Source organism: Leopardus geoffroyi, chromosome B2 (assembly GCF_018350155.1).
Source record: "Leopardus geoffroyi isolate Oge1 chromosome B2, O.geoffroyi_Oge1_pat1.0, whole genome shotgun sequence".
Classification (NCBI taxonomy): Eukaryota; Metazoa; Chordata; class Mammalia; order Carnivora; family Felidae; genus Leopardus; species Leopardus geoffroyi.
Window position 1 is genome coordinate 130,733,004 of NC_059332.1, and position 16,996 is coordinate 130,749,999.

At 39.6% G+C, this 16,996-nt stretch overlaps 1 protein-coding gene across 9 annotated transcripts in view; it reads left to right on the forward strand.

Annotated features, from left to right (window-relative positions):
• The window catches only part of UTRN (utrophin), a 519,130-nt gene extending 508,673 nt beyond the window's left edge, over positions 1–10,457 (forward strand). For all 9 annotated transcript variants that reach the window (XM_045499918.1, XM_045499921.1, XM_045499919.1 and 6 more), the window contains 3 exons: positions 1,146–1,238; positions 6,027–6,049; positions 8,428–10,457. In XM_045499918.1, coding sequence (XP_045355874.1) covers positions 1,146–1,238; positions 6,027–6,049; positions 8,428–8,436 — 125 coding nt within the window. In that variant the 3' untranslated portion in view covers positions 8,437–10,457. The remainder of the gene's footprint in view (positions 1–1,145; positions 1,239–6,026; positions 6,050–8,427) is intronic.
• The last annotated feature ends 6,539 nt before the right edge of the window (positions 10,458–16,996 follow it).

The following is a 16,996-nucleotide window of genomic DNA, read 5'->3' on the forward strand; positions in this document are numbered from 1 at the left end:
AAGTAAATTTTCTGTCTTTAAAATTTATATTTATACGTATTCAGAAAATAATCCTAAAGTATATTATATACCAAGTGTGGTTTTCTCTGCCCAGGTCTGGGAATGAATATTCTGCTTTTTCCATCCTCATCCCTATAGACATTGCCACCCCTCCTGCCCCTGTCTGAGGCCAAGGTCTCACCTAGCCTATTATTGGTCACAAAGGGGACTTGTCACCTCTGCTAGGAAAGCCTCTGTCAACCAGTATTCAGGAATGGCATTTTGTTATTGATGAAATTTAAGTTCTGAAATTCTACTGAAGACCATATATTTTAACCAAATTAATTTGTTTCTAAGATATATTTTGCTGCATTAATCAGAAGGAAACCTAAGGTATTAATATTATCTGAATTGTTTTAAAGAAGTGAATTAGGGGCGCCTGGGTGGCGCAGTCGGTTAAGCGTCCGACTTCAGCCAGGTCACGATCTCGCGGTCCGTGAGTTCGAGCCCCGCGTCGGGCTCTGGGCTGATGGCTCGGAGCCTGGAGCCTGTTTCCGATTCTGTGTCTCCCTCTCTCTCTGCCCCTCCCCCGTTCATGCTCTGTCTCTCTCTGTCCCAAAAATAAATAAACGTTGAAAAAAAAATTTAAAAAAAAAAAAAAAAAAAAAAAAGAAGTGAATTATTTTGCTCTTGGTTATAGAATAAAAATCAAGGTAAAAAGTATCTTCAAAACTACCTCTAGATTTGTAGCAGCATAAGCCAGTCCATGCCAAAGTCTCCAAGAAGAAAGAAGGAAGGAAAAAGAAACTGGTAGAATATTTTTTATATAAAAAAACACTTTGAATGCAAACTAATGGAATTTCATCTAACAAATTGAAATAATATGACCACATTAACTTATTTTTCACTCATAAGTTTTCCCTTGGCACATGGAATCTTCCTACAGAGACATCTAATGCATTTTATTTATATGAAATTATATTACCAACAAATTGATACAAAAATGGTTTTAATATTATTCCCCAAAATTGTCCTTTTCATAGAGTCTTATTTTCATGTTGATATTTAGAGGCCAGGATTAGGGTTTTTCTCCCAATGTTGGGTTTTGGTGGAAAGCTGGATGTTCATTTCGGAACGTCTATTGTTTTGTTTCTCTGCTGCCCCAGCGGCGGAGGACCTGCTGGCCCCCCCCCACGACACCAGCACGGACCTCACGGAGTTTATGGAGCAGATCAACAGTACATTTCCATCTTGCTGCCGTGAGTACAAAAGACCCCAGCGCTACCACTCCACCTTCCTTTCCATTTCTTCCTCCCTGCTTGGCGCCCTTTGTCTTCTTTGGTAAGATAACAAAAGCCGCTATTAGAAACAGGATTGAATATGATTTGAAAATAAGTCAAACATTCCGTATGTCGACCAAGCAAATGAAGCTTAGCCTAGATACCATCGCGTCACTGGCTGTGGTGATGGTGCTGCTCTCTGAGAGGTTTCTGTTGTGCCTTCTGAAGGATAACATGAAGGCAAACAAAACAAGTTGCTTTGCAAGAAGTTACCCTCTTCAGTACAAACTGTAGTACGACATGTGTTATTACTTCAAAAAAGAGCTTTTAGCACCCAACAAGGCATGAAAATGGTCTTTTCTGATGTAATTCGCTCTCCCTCTCTTTTTAAGATTTTATTTTTAAGTAATCCCTGCACCCAACATGGGGCCCAAACCTACAACCCCAAGATCAAGAGTCAAGCTCCACTGACTGAGCCAGTCAGGCACCCCTACTCTCTTTTCTTTGAGGTCATCAGATTCAGTTCTGGGAGGGGATTATTTTCAGATATTTTTTCTCTTTTGTTTTCTTTCTTCTGGTTTCTCTTCTCATGGAATGAAACAGTCACTGCATAAAGGCCAAATAATTGAAGGCTTCACAGATCATGACCCTGTGACTTTTCCATATGAACAACCAAGAGCCAGAAAATAATCAAATGAAAGCAGTCCAACTCCCAGAGGAAATTACATAATGTTCTTATTTATTGATTTTTCCCCCCAAACTTTTTAAATTCATTCTCGTCATCTCAAGGTTTCTACTGAGCTCTCACTTGGGCGGTTTCAAAGGGAAGCTGTGCACTTGAATGCATGCTAACTACTTAATGCCGCAATTTATCTTAAGTAATCTTTTAAAGAAATTTGAATATGTTATTTATAACTTTTAGGGTGATTTCCACTCAAGTTGATTTTTAAATCTAGGCAGCCATCGAAGTAAGATGTTAGTATGTATGTATACCACTGTAGATATTAGATATATGTTATATATGGTAGTACATATATAAAACTGCTTCTCATCTCTCCCCTTTTCATCCTGTCCTCAGCAAATACCATCCTAAATGATGAAAAAAGGCATCACCAGGAAGGTAGTTAAGTAAGATATATTGACTTCATTAAAAAATATGCTTCAACTTCTACAATTCTGCAGTTTATAAAAATGCCATCATTAGCAGGGAGTGGAAATAGCTCTTTGAAATATAGTCTTCCCTGAATTTTCAGAAGTATTTTCCTAAAGGACATAGTACAGAATTCTATAAGCACATAAATATATTTATATTTGGGAATGTGTCATTTTCCAGTTATTATCTGTGATTATAGTTCTCAATGTTTCTTGAATTGTATTTATTATAGGTCAGTCCCTACACTCCCCCAAAAAACATGTGCCCATGTGTGCAAATGTGTATGTGCACATACACACACATACACATGCACACATACTTTTTTGGCCTTCTGGAGTCTCACAAAGGCTTCAGAGGGTCACTTGAAGCCCCTACACTATCAGATTTTTGCCTGTTTTCTGGGTGCTGTAACAGCCACAGTAGATGAGCAGATCAAATCTTTTATATTAAGGTTGAATTTTCTAGGGATTTTTATTCTGAGTTGTATGTTATTTAATGGCTAGATAAAACCTCATCTTAGTCAATATAAAAGACAGAATTTCAAGATTAAATTTCTAAATGAAATTACTTTTTAGTTCAGCTTAAATCCAAATACATTAATAATTAGTTAGGAACAAATTCTGCAAGTCAAAGCCTATTTATAAATTTGCATTTAAATGTCATGATGGACATGTTCAATTTAAAAGTCAGTTGGCAGTGAGTTAGGATGGGAAATATGTTTAATCAAATGCTTTACAGTGTCTATAGATGTATAATTTGCACATTAAACTTTTTAAATATTTATTTATTTTGAGAGAGGGAGACAGAGTGAATTGGGTAGGAGCAGAGAGAGAGAGGGAGAGAGAGAATCCCAAGCAGACTCCACATTGTCAGTGCTGAGCTGACATGGGGCTCGATTTCATGAACCATGAGATCATGACGGGAACCAAAATCAAGGTCTGAAGCTTAACCTATTGAGCCACCCAGGTGCCCCTAAATTTTTTATATTAAAAATTCATGGTGTTTTTTTTTTTTTTAACAGTTTGTCACAAAACAATTATTCTTAAATATTTTTCATAGTATATTCTTATATGTAAATGTTATAAAAGTCTAATCTGGCATATTTTAGAAGAGAATATAATTAAATGTAAATAATCATAAGGCAAAATGAATAAAAAAAGAAATGAGTATGCTGCTTCGGAGTGTGTCTCCTTCTCTTTCTCTGTCCCTCCCCCCCTTACTCTCTGTCTCTGTCACTCGAAAGGGAATAAATGTTAAAAATTTTTTTTTTTTTTTTACTCTCCAAGATAGGGACAGCTTTCCCTTAAAAAAAAAGGCTTATTTATAAAATTGATACATAGTTTTAAAAATTGTGTCTAAAGTTATTAAACCTTTTAAAAATTGTTGCAGAAAAGATATAGCACCTGACTTAGACTTTGTGCCCAGTACAAGTTTCTGAATTGAATGAATGCATGAATAAATACATTTTCTAACAGGAAGGTTTAGTTGGTAAAGTTTCCCAAGATAGTATACAGAAGGTTTGCAGGGTTCATTTGCTTTCTTGCCTCTTTTAAGTTGCTCAGCTAGCAATATTTTAATAAACTTTTGCATTCCCAAAGCTTCCTGACCACCCTTGGAGGATTTCTCTAAGCAAATCGGATTGGCACTCTCCCAATGCCAACCCAATCCTGTTACTAATGAGAGCTTTAAAACTGCTTGTCACCAGCATACAATGAATTGATCTGCATGTTAATCTTGACTTTTGATCCTTTGTGGATTAACAATTAGCATGGTCACAAGTGAATTTACACTCCGGGCAGTCCTGGAATTAAAATGAAACTATAATCATAAATCCTAATTGCATGAATTGCCTACTTAAACATGGCATTTTTGTGTGTGTACCTATACATTGTTGTGCATAACACTTTAGAATTTCTCTGTCTCAAATTAATATACCCGTTGTTCCTGATAGCATCCTTGAATTATGGCCTTTTAAAGTCTTCGTTTAATTATTTACATTAAGTTTCAGAGCAGAGAGGAAGGCATTTTCATCTTTTCCTGGCAAGGCGTTAATGAAGGGAATTTGTGTTGTCTGTTAACTAATGTACATATTAAAATTTTCACTAACTGCTATAAGTGGGTTTTTTTTTAATGTAAAATCCTCTCCGTGTTTTCATTTATGTCATCCATATATAGAGGATACTAGTCCTGAGGATTTGGGGCCGATAGACCAACAAATGCTTTTAAAATTGTTTTTTATCTGCAGGCATATTTTCACAGTGAGTTGCCTGTGTTTATTAAACTTGAGTGGCATTCATCACAAACTCAAAACCTACTAAAATGCAAGCATTCCCTGGTTTCTTTTAAAAATATATGGGCGCAGTTTGTTCAGGGGAGTACCGTAGCCTTTTATTTGATAAGAATCTATAGGGCTTATGATGCTGATTTGGAGCAACGTGGCTTCAGTTTTGGTTTGGGTTTAGCTGTGCGTTACGAGTAAGAGAAGTATAGTAAGAGAAGCGTGTATAATAAGAGAAGTGTAAGTGCGTGTGGTGTCCTGGATATTTGTGCAACAGAGTGCTCCCTCAGCGTAGCTCAGTGGGAAGGATGCCCACTCATGTTTTCCTGCTATGACCTATGCATCTGGCAGGACTAGGCTGGCTGGATTTTAGCCTAATTCGTTCCCTCCAGGCATCATAAAGTTGCCCTTCTCGGTCACTGATTTTCTCACAAAGCCCCCACTATGTGGTCGTGGATGTTTTTTTTTTTTTTCCCCTTCAGCACAAAAAGATGAGAGATGGAAGGAATGCAACATGCTAGATGATGAGGGACGGTTCTTATTTGACCAGATGTCCCCATCAACGGGGGTGCAGAATATCCTCTGACCCGCCTGTCCGTGTCCGCCCTCACAATGTCCCCTGGGGCATCCACACTTTTGTAACCAGGAAGGAATTCGAGCTGCTCAGCAGCAAGGGTGAATCAGACCCCATATAACGACTTCTCCAGTGCTCTCAGCTGGGCCCCAACAAGGCACAGTGATTAGCCCAAGTATCTAAAGACTGTGGGAATTTGGCCAGCCCTTTGAGGCAAGCACATTGCCACCAGCTTCCTAGACCCCTGGGGTGAGCGTGAGCCAAGGGGGGCAGAAACTGAACACTCGTGCCCCTTCACTTCCCGAATCACCTGCTGGTCAGAATTTGTACTAGTTAGCAAAATATGCACACTTGCTCTGTTCGGATACATAAATCAAATACATGGCGTGATTTCAAGAGGAAATTTTGAATTTTTTTTCAAAACAAGTTATTTGCTGAATGCTTCGGTATGGACTTATCTGAGAGAGCCAGCATATGTTTTGCATATTTTGGTAGAATTTTTATATCTTCTAGGACATAGGATATGAGAAACTAGGGAAAAGAAACTAGTCTTTGTTAAAGCATCTAGCCAGAAAGAAAGAAAGAGAGAGAGTGAGTGGAAGGGAGGAAGGAAGGAAGGAACCAAAACTTGTTTCTCATTTTCTTATTAGCACCCATTTAACAGCTGGGAGCCATACACTCCACACTTTTGCCTGCCTGAGAGGGGGAACCAGCAAAGCAACCCTAGCGCCTTCAATTGACTTCTTTTGTTTTCTCTTTCAGCCAATCTCCCCAGCAAACCGCAGGTAAGCGTTAATGGGTTGATTGGCTCAGGTGTTGTCGATTACAACCTGGAGTAAGCAGATTAGCTGCTTTTGATTTCAGTGCAGATTTTATTCCCCATGTAATTTAGTAAACTTGCTTGACGTTTAAATGTTAGTTAATTCTGTACAACAGTTTGTCAGTCTGGGGAGAGGGAACCCTTCCCAAGCCAGTTCTTCCAGATGCCCAAAATACCAAGTGCCTGATCCTTTGTGTTCTAACAGCTTTTTAAGGGCGGCAAATACACTATGCAAAGTTACCCTGGGTGGATTTGGCTGACCACTGTTCTCCCAGATAATGTACTTACGGTCACTATCACAGAACATTAACTTAAAGCAGTGACTGCAACGGTACACAATGTGGTTTTGTTACTTTGAGAGGGAAAACATTTTGATTCTTCATTTAAAAATTTGCTGAGGTTGGGGAGGGGAAAGTTTGCTGAGAAATGTTGGCAGCTTTGGCTTTATACCTTTCAGTGTTTTCCTTATCAGGTGCTTTTAGTACTAATGAGCCACAAGACCGTAGTAAATCTTTGGAGAACGTGTTCTTTCATGAACTTGTTTATTAATCTTTAATATTCTGACTGTGTTATTATCTTGATGGCAAGAGGGGCTGGGGTCTTAAGGAGAAGCACAGACAGTTGGTCTTTAGGACCTGGAGGGAAGAAAAGGAGATCTCAAGCCAATTAGCAGGTGTGATGTGAGAGGTCAGGAGATGGAAGGACTTCATCTCCATGAAGAATCATCTTCCGATTGCTTGTGTTGTCTTAGTGAATCAGAAGCCAGGGCTGCAGCAGAGAGTGAGGACAGGAGGAGGTGTCAGAGGTGTGAGGAGAGACTGGAGGATGTGCCATAGCTGCTTGGAGATCGGGAAATAACAGACAGGGAAATAGTGTGACTGCAAGGCAACATTGAACATGACTTACGGTGCCTCCTTGTGAACAGCCGGCCTGCAAAGGCTGTGTGTTGTCTCCTGGCCGCCACGTTCAGGTTCATAAGCACAGGCACCAGAGTCGGGCTGAGTGTTGCATTTAACCAGAGTTGAAGTTTTGGTTTGGCCAAGAGAGTACAACAATTCAAGGGAAGAGGCAAAGGTATGATGATGATTGAACAAAGTATCCAAGCTTGTAGGGAAAGAAGTGATGATATGTTAGGTGCAGGAGACAGAAAAAAAAGGGGGGAGGGAGCAATGGATTGTGGTAGCAAAGGGTGGATGGAGTTGGGGTCCTAATGGAAGTAAGTGGGAAAGTAAGGTGGTTGTCAGAGGCAGGATGATTGAGATTGGAAGTGTTGGAGGGGGTGAGGTATTGGTGATGGTCCATTTGGAACTTTGAGTGACTGACAAAGGTGGAGGACACATTCTCTGGAGGAGAGGAGTTCAAGGAACTGAGAGGCCAGATTTTTGGAAGAATCATCTATGTGGGCAGTGAAATCACTAGGATTTAAACATAGTTTTAACATGATGACAGTGAGCCATTCTTCAAGAAGTAAGGGAACATGACCCAAGGGGTCAGAAGATGACTACAGAGTGGGTGGTATAGTCTAAAGGCATGGGATTCAAAGTTGGGTGGAGAGAGAGAGAGAAAAGGGCCTGAAAAAACACAACGTGGACCTAGAAAGGACGTATCCAATACATGAAGAGTGTGGGAGATAGAAAACAGTCATATGTGAGACGGTTGTGGAGGAACCTATGTCTTCAGGGGAGATCCAGATATTGATGCGTTCAGAGAAGAATTGACGGGCATGGGTTTTAATGATGATGGATCCAACTGTATGACCTTCCCTTCAAAACATTGATGCCACTCCCTTGAGTGTGACCTGGAGGTATATCCTCTCTTGCCTACGTGTACTGGCCCTGGTCCATTAACTGGCACCACTGCACACCCTTAAACTGTGATTCATGTCTTTCGTGCCTCTTGTCTGGACCCCAGCTTGGGTCGGAGACCGGTTGGAATTGTCGAGGATACCCCCTCAGCCACAGACCTCCCACAGTCCCCCAGGGAGAGATGGAGTGCTTGCACCAGCTTAATTCACTCATCTTTGGTACCTCCAGCAAGAAAAAGCTGAGTGCTCTCTATTTTCACTTGGTTTCCAGCCTGGGCAAGAGAAAAGTCTTCCAAACTTCCTCTACACTGGCTGCAATGATAAAAAGCAGACTAGATGCCTTCGGGATGAAGGAGAAAGACCTCATCCCAGGGAGCAAAAGTCACATGGAAGTAAAGGGTCCCCTTTGAACACAGCCAAATGGGCTGTGAATAGTTGTGAAAGAAGTACTTTTATTTCTCAGAAGAGTTGACAGGTCTCTGCTACCTGCAATGTTCTGTGTAAATGTTGTTCTGACAGCACTGTTTCCCTTCCCACAGGCAATGTGAAGTATTCATCTAGCCAGTCCACATTTCCTGACTTAACAGTGTTGCCCTTTTCAGCAAATGCCAATTCCGAGTTCCATTTAATCAGAAGCTCCATGGCTCCTTGAAACATGCTGTTGAGCGCTGACTGTGTGTTCTACTGAAGGAGTAAAACACTGACTATCCAAAGAGAAAGGATATTTTGTTTTTATAATAATCATATATTATTGGTTTTTTTTGTTCTTCCCTTTCTATGCAACTGTAAATTAATGAAGAGAGTGGTATTTGGAAATGGTATTACATTTGTCACTGATTTGTATACTGTATACAGCATTGGGAAAGTGGGTGGGGGCTTTCTAATATGATACCTTCTTGTTATTAACCATAACAAAAATTGCATAAGAATTAGAAAACAGTGTTACATTTTTACATTCCTTTATATTAACCTTGTACAATAACTTCGTTTATTTCTTCCGCTCTTTTACCATTATGTTTTGGTTATTTATAATTCACCAGCCACATGACCACATACATTTCCTGTATTCATTTCCATGATTTGGCCAAATTAATAAGTCACATATTTCAATTAAATATTTGTGTATATGAATTAGGCTACATCTCTTACGTACCACTTAACTTTATTTGACATCATACTTAGTGACCACTTGGAAAACCACAGTAAAAGTCCTGTGGGCCTAACTGGCATTCCTACTGGGATTTGTTTCCAGCATTTTATTTCCCCGCTCCATGTAATAAGTAGATCTTGATTTCTTTATTTATTTCATGTCCCAGTATATATGATAGAGGAGACTAGAACAGCATTATAATAATCTCAAAGATCATTTTTACCAAAGGTTGCTCATTTAAGTATATTCTCATTTGGACACAGAAAGAGAACATGGGATAACATTTCCTTAGTTGCTAAGTCTTGATTTTCATCATTAAATACACAACAGACCTTTACTTAATCGTGCTACCAGAACACATCTTTGTCTCGAATTCCCTTGGAAGAGAATTTTATTTTGTTTATGTATACTCAAGCCATTTGTAATTCTTGAAACTCCCAGTTCTTTTCTTCCTGACAGCAGACAAATTCAATGCCTGTTTCATTTTACCTTTTGGATGAATGATTACATCTTTTATTACTTTTCATTTGATCAGTATATTTGGAAAGGATGTTTATCAAAAGCCCGTGTCACTGCTTCCATAGAGGAATAAAATTATGCCTAGATGGTGGTACCCCTGCCTTTGAGTCAATGCTGTTAGGTATTTGGTTTGGCTTCTGATTTAACATTTAACTGATTCAGTTGAAATGTGTTATGTAATTACCAAATGTAGAGAAACCAAAAAAAGAAAGAAAGAAAGAAAGAAAGAGAAAGAAAATCACGTGTTTTGATTCAAGCGTATGTGCATTTAAAACATCAGGACATTTTAACTTTGGGTTCTCTTGAACTGGGATTTGGCCAGAAGGAGGCTTAAAGTTAGAAATTGCTATTCTTTTAGAATAGGTTGGGTGGGTTGGGGGGCAAGGGTGTCTATTTGCAGCATAGATATTTTGAGAAGAAAATTGTTTTATATAAGAGGAAAGCCATGACCACCTTTCTACCTCAGATGCATCTTCATCCATTGTGTTGGAAATAGCTTTATGCCGCTGCAGTCCGCAAAATCTAGAGCTTTTATCAGGCCACATCAAACCCAAGAAAAGCACCTATTTAAAGAAAAAAACTTTCCCTGAACTCTGAACAACAAGTTGTAGATTTGGTGTCTTCCTTGTTCTTACTTTGAAAAGTTACGTATTAATTTTTTTCTGCTTGTAATTGTGTGCAACATGTCTTCTATCTGCTATTAAGGAAAAGCTACATAAAACACTACATTGTAACCTTCTAAGTAATAATAAATAAAAATATATATATATCACAGTAACAACAAGGGGAAATAAGTATGTAGTTCTTTTGAAATATGTGGTAAAGAACTAATCATAGACTATCATCTAATCTGGTTACATGTTGTATTTTTCATCCTGAATAAAAGTAATTTTAACACAAGATGACTTTGATATTCTTCAGCTGTGTTCATTGAGAGACTCTGAGCTTTGAGTGTACATTTATGAAAATAAAATACGAAAAGAGCCTGTATAATGATAAAGCTATTATTTTCTTCTATTTTCTCTCCTACACAACGAATGCATTCTTCCTCTTGTTCTACTGTCTTTCTATGTGTCCCTCTCTTCTCTATTATTTATATAATTCTCAGTTTCCTTTACAGATAGAAAGCTTATAGATAGGGAAAAATAATGTTGGGTGTTAAAAACATACACATGAAGCCTATCAGGCTTTTGTTTTAATAACTTGGATGCTATTGTATTTACTTGATTCCTCTTCCAAATCCACTTAGCCACATGCCCTTAAATAATGTGCTTTTTATATATGCACCGGGTTTTAACCATTCTGGTAGGAAGTTTAATCCATTCCTGAAGCCATCCTGTGGGAAATAGTGTTGAGAATTGTATTACTTGATTCTAAAAGTAAAAGCTACCTATGAAATAGAAAAATCCCCAAACATGTAATTTGTTAGAATAAAACAGATACATTCTAAGGAACATGCATTGTAAGCATCCTGTTTACCCCAAAGTGATAGTCACATTAAGCATTCCTAAGAAAACAATTGTTAAATTCTAGTAACCTGTCGAGTAGGTAATTGGAAAGGGAAGTGGGAACACAAAACAAAGTATTGTTTTTACACTAAGCCTTTAGCTTGTTATTTCTGTCTATCCTTGAGATTATATGTACATTTTTTTAAGCTTCTTTATTTGTTTTGAGAGGGAGGGAGGGAATCCCAAGCAGGCTTTGCACTGACAGCACAAAGCCTGATGTGAGGCTCAAACTCATGAACCATGAGATCATGACCTGAGCCAAAACCAGGAGTCAGACACTTAACCGACTGAGCCACCCATGTGCCCATGTACATTTTTAAAGAATGTAGTTTGCCCTTGGTTTTCTCCCTGCCACCCCCCATTCAACTGTTTCAGTCAACCAACTATTTCGGTGGCGTTTCTAAATTCATTAGTTGAAACTTTAATGCAAACACAGTAAAACACCACTAACACCACACTACCCAGCACTCTAGATAAGATCCAAATACTTCATTCCATATGATATTAGCTAGTGTTTTGTGAGGTTAATTAAGTGATAGGAGTGAGCCCTTGATGGAGGTCAAGAGCCAGTCTCACTTGTGCTATGTCCACTCCCTGGGGTATTAGTTATCTGTTGGTATGCTAATCGGTGCGGCAGCCATAAAATCTCAATAACAAGCATGGCTTTAGCCCCTGGGACGTGAGATTCAGCTGATGGGGGAGGACTTCTCTTGCCCATATGTCTGGGGTTGACTGGTTGTTGAGTGGCATCGGGTGGCCAGTCTGGATTGTTGCAGCAACCCAGCCGGCTTCTTTCACCCACTACTGAGCTAACTGGGTATATTCTCATACACTGACCCAAGTATGGGTGTGCAAATGGAGGGCTTTGCTGAGAACTGGCACACCACCACTTGTACTAAATTCTGGTGGTGAAAGCAAATTGCAAGGCTAGGTATGGAGACTAGATCCCAGTTCTTTAATAAGAGCAATTGCAGAGTTACTGAGGGTGTGACTATAGAGAGGGGCCGTCAGATTTCACTGTATGAGCTTCGAGGTAGATAAAGCAGGGGACATAGGCCAAAATATTACAGTGTCCATTTCCTTGGGCATTATGTCCACTGTCTCAATGGAATGGGAAACGAGTGGACTCTATACAAGGCATTCTTTTTTTTATTATTATCTTGGTTTTTGAGAGAAAGCATGTGTATGAACTGGGGAGAGGAAGAGAGAGAGGGAGGCACAGAATCTGAAGCAGGCTCCAGGCCCTGAGCTGTCAGCACAGAGCCCTATGTGGAGCTCAAACTCAAGAGAGATCATGACCTGAGCCGAAGTTGGAGGCATAACCAATTGAGTCACCCAGGTGAATACAAGACGTTCTTTTCAACGTTTATTTTTATTTTTGGGACAGAGAGAGACAGAGCATGAACGGGGGAGGGGCAGAGAGAGAGGGAGACACAGAATCGGAAACAGGCTCCAGGCTCTGAGCCATCAGCCCAGAGCCTGACGCGGGGCTCGAACTCACGGACCGCGAGATCGTGACCTGGCTGAAGTCGGACGCTTAACCGACTGCGCCACCCAGGCGCCCCCAAGGCATTCTTATAAAACAAAGGTCAAGAAGATCATTCCCTCCTCCCCAGGCTACCAATTCAATTTCAGAAAGAAACACGTGTAGGAAAATTTAGCATATCTCTGCCCAACCTTCTATGGGGAGGAGACCTCAGGACTGAAACTAAATTTAGGAGGAAAGAGAAAGAAAACAGAAAAAACCTAGATGAAAAATGGAATAAAAGGGATGTTGTTTTAAACTCAAAAGGTTTGTTCAAGCTGAACTGTTAATTTTTAGATGGAAGAACACACAACACGTAGAAGGTTCTTCACTTTGTCCAAATGAGTAGGGCACATGCCCTATTGTGCCCCTGCCAAAGCATTTGTTTAGAAACATAGTTTATTTGCACTTTCTATAAACTTAACCGACCTGGCCCTAATGTCTAATTTTGAAGACATTCCAAGTGGTGACATAGTTTCATATTTTGGAATATTTGCAGTGTATGTTCGGCTTCAGATATTCTCTTACAGCTTATTTTTTGGGGACTCTTTTGAATTTTATATGTGGGTAATTAGGGAAAATTAATTGACAGTTTCCCTCAGCCTAGCTCTGTTCTCTTCCAGGGAGCACAAATGTTGAATTCGTAATTAAATGAGATGAGTTCCCAGCCTGCTATGGGATGTAATTACAATTAGTTCCTGATACTACTTTTTTTAGGCCACTTTTCAAAAATATTAGAATACTGATTTTTAAATTTTTACTTCAAACCAATTATTTTTTAAATTTACATAAAATAAAATGACATTATAAAACTGTTGGAAAGAATGGAGTCATTCTAGTGTAAATCTGACCCAAGTGAGCCTATCAAAATCGAGAACAGTCTGATTCATTCTACCCTGTGAATTTCACGAGCCATGTTGATTGCTTGGCAAATTGTGGACAGCCACACATTCCAGTGGGGATGTCTACAGTTACACTTTCAAAAGCTTCCCGCAACCACCACCCCCACACCCCCAGGGGCGCCTGGGTGGCTCAGTCGGTTAAGCGTCCAACTTCGGCTCAGGTCATGATCTCGCAGTTTGTGGGTTGGAGCCCCGCATCAAGCTCTGTGCTGACAGCTCGAAGCCTGGAGCCTGCTTCGGATTCTGTGTCTCCCTCTCTCTCTGCCCCTCCTATGATCATACTCTGTCTCTCTCTGTCTCTCAAATATAAATAAACGTTAAAAAATTCAAAAATTTACCCCCATCCCACACGATCCTCCTGTACCCTGTTCTCCCCTTACTATCACTGTTCTTCCACCCCCACCAAGTAGGCTTATATTGTCAATGATGCTTAAAATAAGGCGCTGCTTAGTACCAAACAAAATGCATTCTGGATACTATCTCCACAAAATGTCTATGATGAGTTGATAAAATGAAAAAGGTAAAGAGGAAAGTTAGAATTAACCGTGGATCAAAATTGTGCCTTGACTTGAAATTTAGTGGCTATAACTGCACTGAAAACAAAATATCCATATGCCTGAGATGTGTGAGGCACTGCTTAAGCTTCCAAAGACCGAATGAGAGAAAAAATTCCTGCCTTGGGGAGTTCCTAATCTGGTGGTAAGCCCCATCATAATCAAGTGGTTACAATAATAGTAACGGGACCTGGGAGGAGGATTAATAGGTCCCTATAAGAACACGTAGTGTAGTCTAGACCCCACAGGATGTGTATCCAGATACAGTTCAAGGAAAAATGTGAAATTCACCTATAGAGAACCATATCCTAGTAACTTCACTGGGATGCTTCAATGTACTTATTAGTGATGTTAGAATCCGAAGAAGACATAACAATGATCACCGAAAATGCCCTGGATGTAGCAGCATTGCCCCCAAAAAAGATTCTCTGGTTAAATAATTTAGGAAACACTGCATGCTCTAATGCCCTTTAAAGATTCACAGTGCACATGAACATATTAAAAGCTTTTAGAAATCCCGAAGGAAAGAAACCTGCCTGTGTCGCTCTGCATTTCTAAGCATTTAACAGCAGAACTTTTTGCTGCTTACCTCTCAACATCCTGCAGTGTATGTTTTAGATGCTGAATTAATGTCATAAGTTTTAGTCTTGCAAATACACATGGGTGGTGGTCCCATGCAATCCAGAAAAGTGATAAGTGAATAGTAGAACGATTAATATTAATTCAAGATTTTAAAACAGAAAGTAACCTTATATGACAATCAATATATTCCTGTCATGACAGGGATACGCTAAAGCATGGTTAAGAATCAAGACAGTTTGACCTCAGCGTAGCTCTCTCCCGGGCTCAGAAAATATATTTCTAGAGGAAAATGATTTCTGTTTCTAAAATCCGTGTCTTCCTAGATGAGCCATCCACATACCAAACCAGGCATGAAAACACCAGGATCTAGGAATGGCTGGGGTATCCAAATCCTGCTCCTGAGACCTCATTTTTTGTTTATTTCTTTACCTAATTAGTAATGAAAATTTCTGGTTCTGCTAAAACTGACCAAAACATTATCCAATCACAATGTGGTTGTCGTATAATAAGCTGAGTTATAAATAACATTTATTTTCTCTCCTCTAATTGCCCCTTTCTTTTGAGGCCTGGATCTTTTGCATGCAGGTTTAAACACTCATATCCTCACCTCCACCTCCCCGCCCCAGATCTATTCATAAGATTTTTTTAATATATAGCAGAACAATGCTCTGCATTATCACAACCTGTTTGAATTATCCTTTAAGTTTATTCATTTGTATATTTTAAGTAAACATGTACTGATTGTTAAATTCATTTTCCACGTTATTGATTTTAAGAAGAGAAGTCCTAAATGGTAGTTATTAGAAATGTGCCCTGTGAATCTGAACAGAATCTGTTGAGACTTAGGTAGCGAGCATCACTGCTCCTTGGTTTTATCTCCCACGGATACATTGTCTAAGGGGAGTTCCTGAATCAAAACAGTTTAGGACCAAATCTATGAACAGAGGGACTAGAGTCTAGGCCACTGCAATTGGCCTTGCCTCAAAGACTAATTAACTCAATCTTAATGTTTTTGAGAGGATAAACACAGCTAGATGTTAGAGCATTAAATTGTGGTCCTTATATCACATTCCTCAGGGAATCAACTGGAGTCTGATCAGGCCCTTCCTGGGCCTACTGCATGAAGGCCACGCTCAGGAATCTGTTATATCCGCCTGCTGGCTCCCCAGATAACCTGTGGGTAAAACAAAGTGGAGAGTTTGTTTTGGTAAAAGTAATAGGGGAGAACACTACTTGACAGAATTTTTGTAGTGTCTCTGAGGCGAAAGGGCTAGGTTAGGATTGCAGAAGAGGGGTAACCTGATAGCTTAGGATTTGTAGGCATAGCAAAGTGAACGTTTTAAGGCAGAGGTTTTGAAGAATTTGGTAGAACACAGTTTGATGCTGTCTGCTGAAGAACTGAATAGTTTTTTTTTAATGTTTATATGTATTTTTGAGAGAGAGAGAGCATGTGCATTTGTGGGGAAGGGGCAAAGAGAGGGGAGACACGGAATCCAAAGCAAGCTCCAGGCTCTGAGCTGTCAGCACAGTGCCCAATGCAGGGCTTGAACTCACAAGCCATGAGATCATGACCTGGGCCAAAGTCAGACGCTTAACCACCTGAGCCACCCAGGCGCCCCCAAAACTGAATAGTTTGATGTTCACATGACTGGGTTTTTCAGGAAGTTTCTTGAATGAGGAAGTTATAATAAAGTTATAATGATGACTTTAGTGTTCCTCTAAACTATGTTAGTGAACACTAAAAGCTATGTTAGTGAAGACAATGGAATTCTAGACTCATGACATTGTAGACAAAGTTGAGTGCTCATGCTTCTCAGCTTCTTCAACCTGAGCTGAAGGATAGATCATTAATCTCTGGGAACATGATGAAGCCACGACTTCACCACAATTTATGGTGTCACAGTTGAGTGTCATGTTTCTGGGGTGGTTGTTTCGACTGCCACAGAGTGTCAGGTTTTCCTGTTCTTTTTGTCAAATGATCATTAATTGGATCACTAGATGGGACCGCAGCTACACACAGTATGCAAAATTCTGGAGATCACAGATCTGAGCAGTGCAACCCAGACAAACAGCAAGAAAAGGTTTGTATTCCACTTATCAGCCAGGAACCATAAGTACCCAAACTAAACCCAGAGAGTAGACGCTATCATCCCTCTGAGGAGCCTACAGATATGGAGTTACTAGCAAAAATGTTAAAATTTATAATTTTTTTGTTTACATCCTGGATTTTTTAAAGTAATATTTAAGATATCAAAAAGGTCTAGAGAGCTGTAATCATAACATTCTTTCTGTAAAATAACACCCATTCCCTTTAGAGGTTCATACTACACGGCAACTCTATTCTGAACCAACCACCTCTTATTTTCCT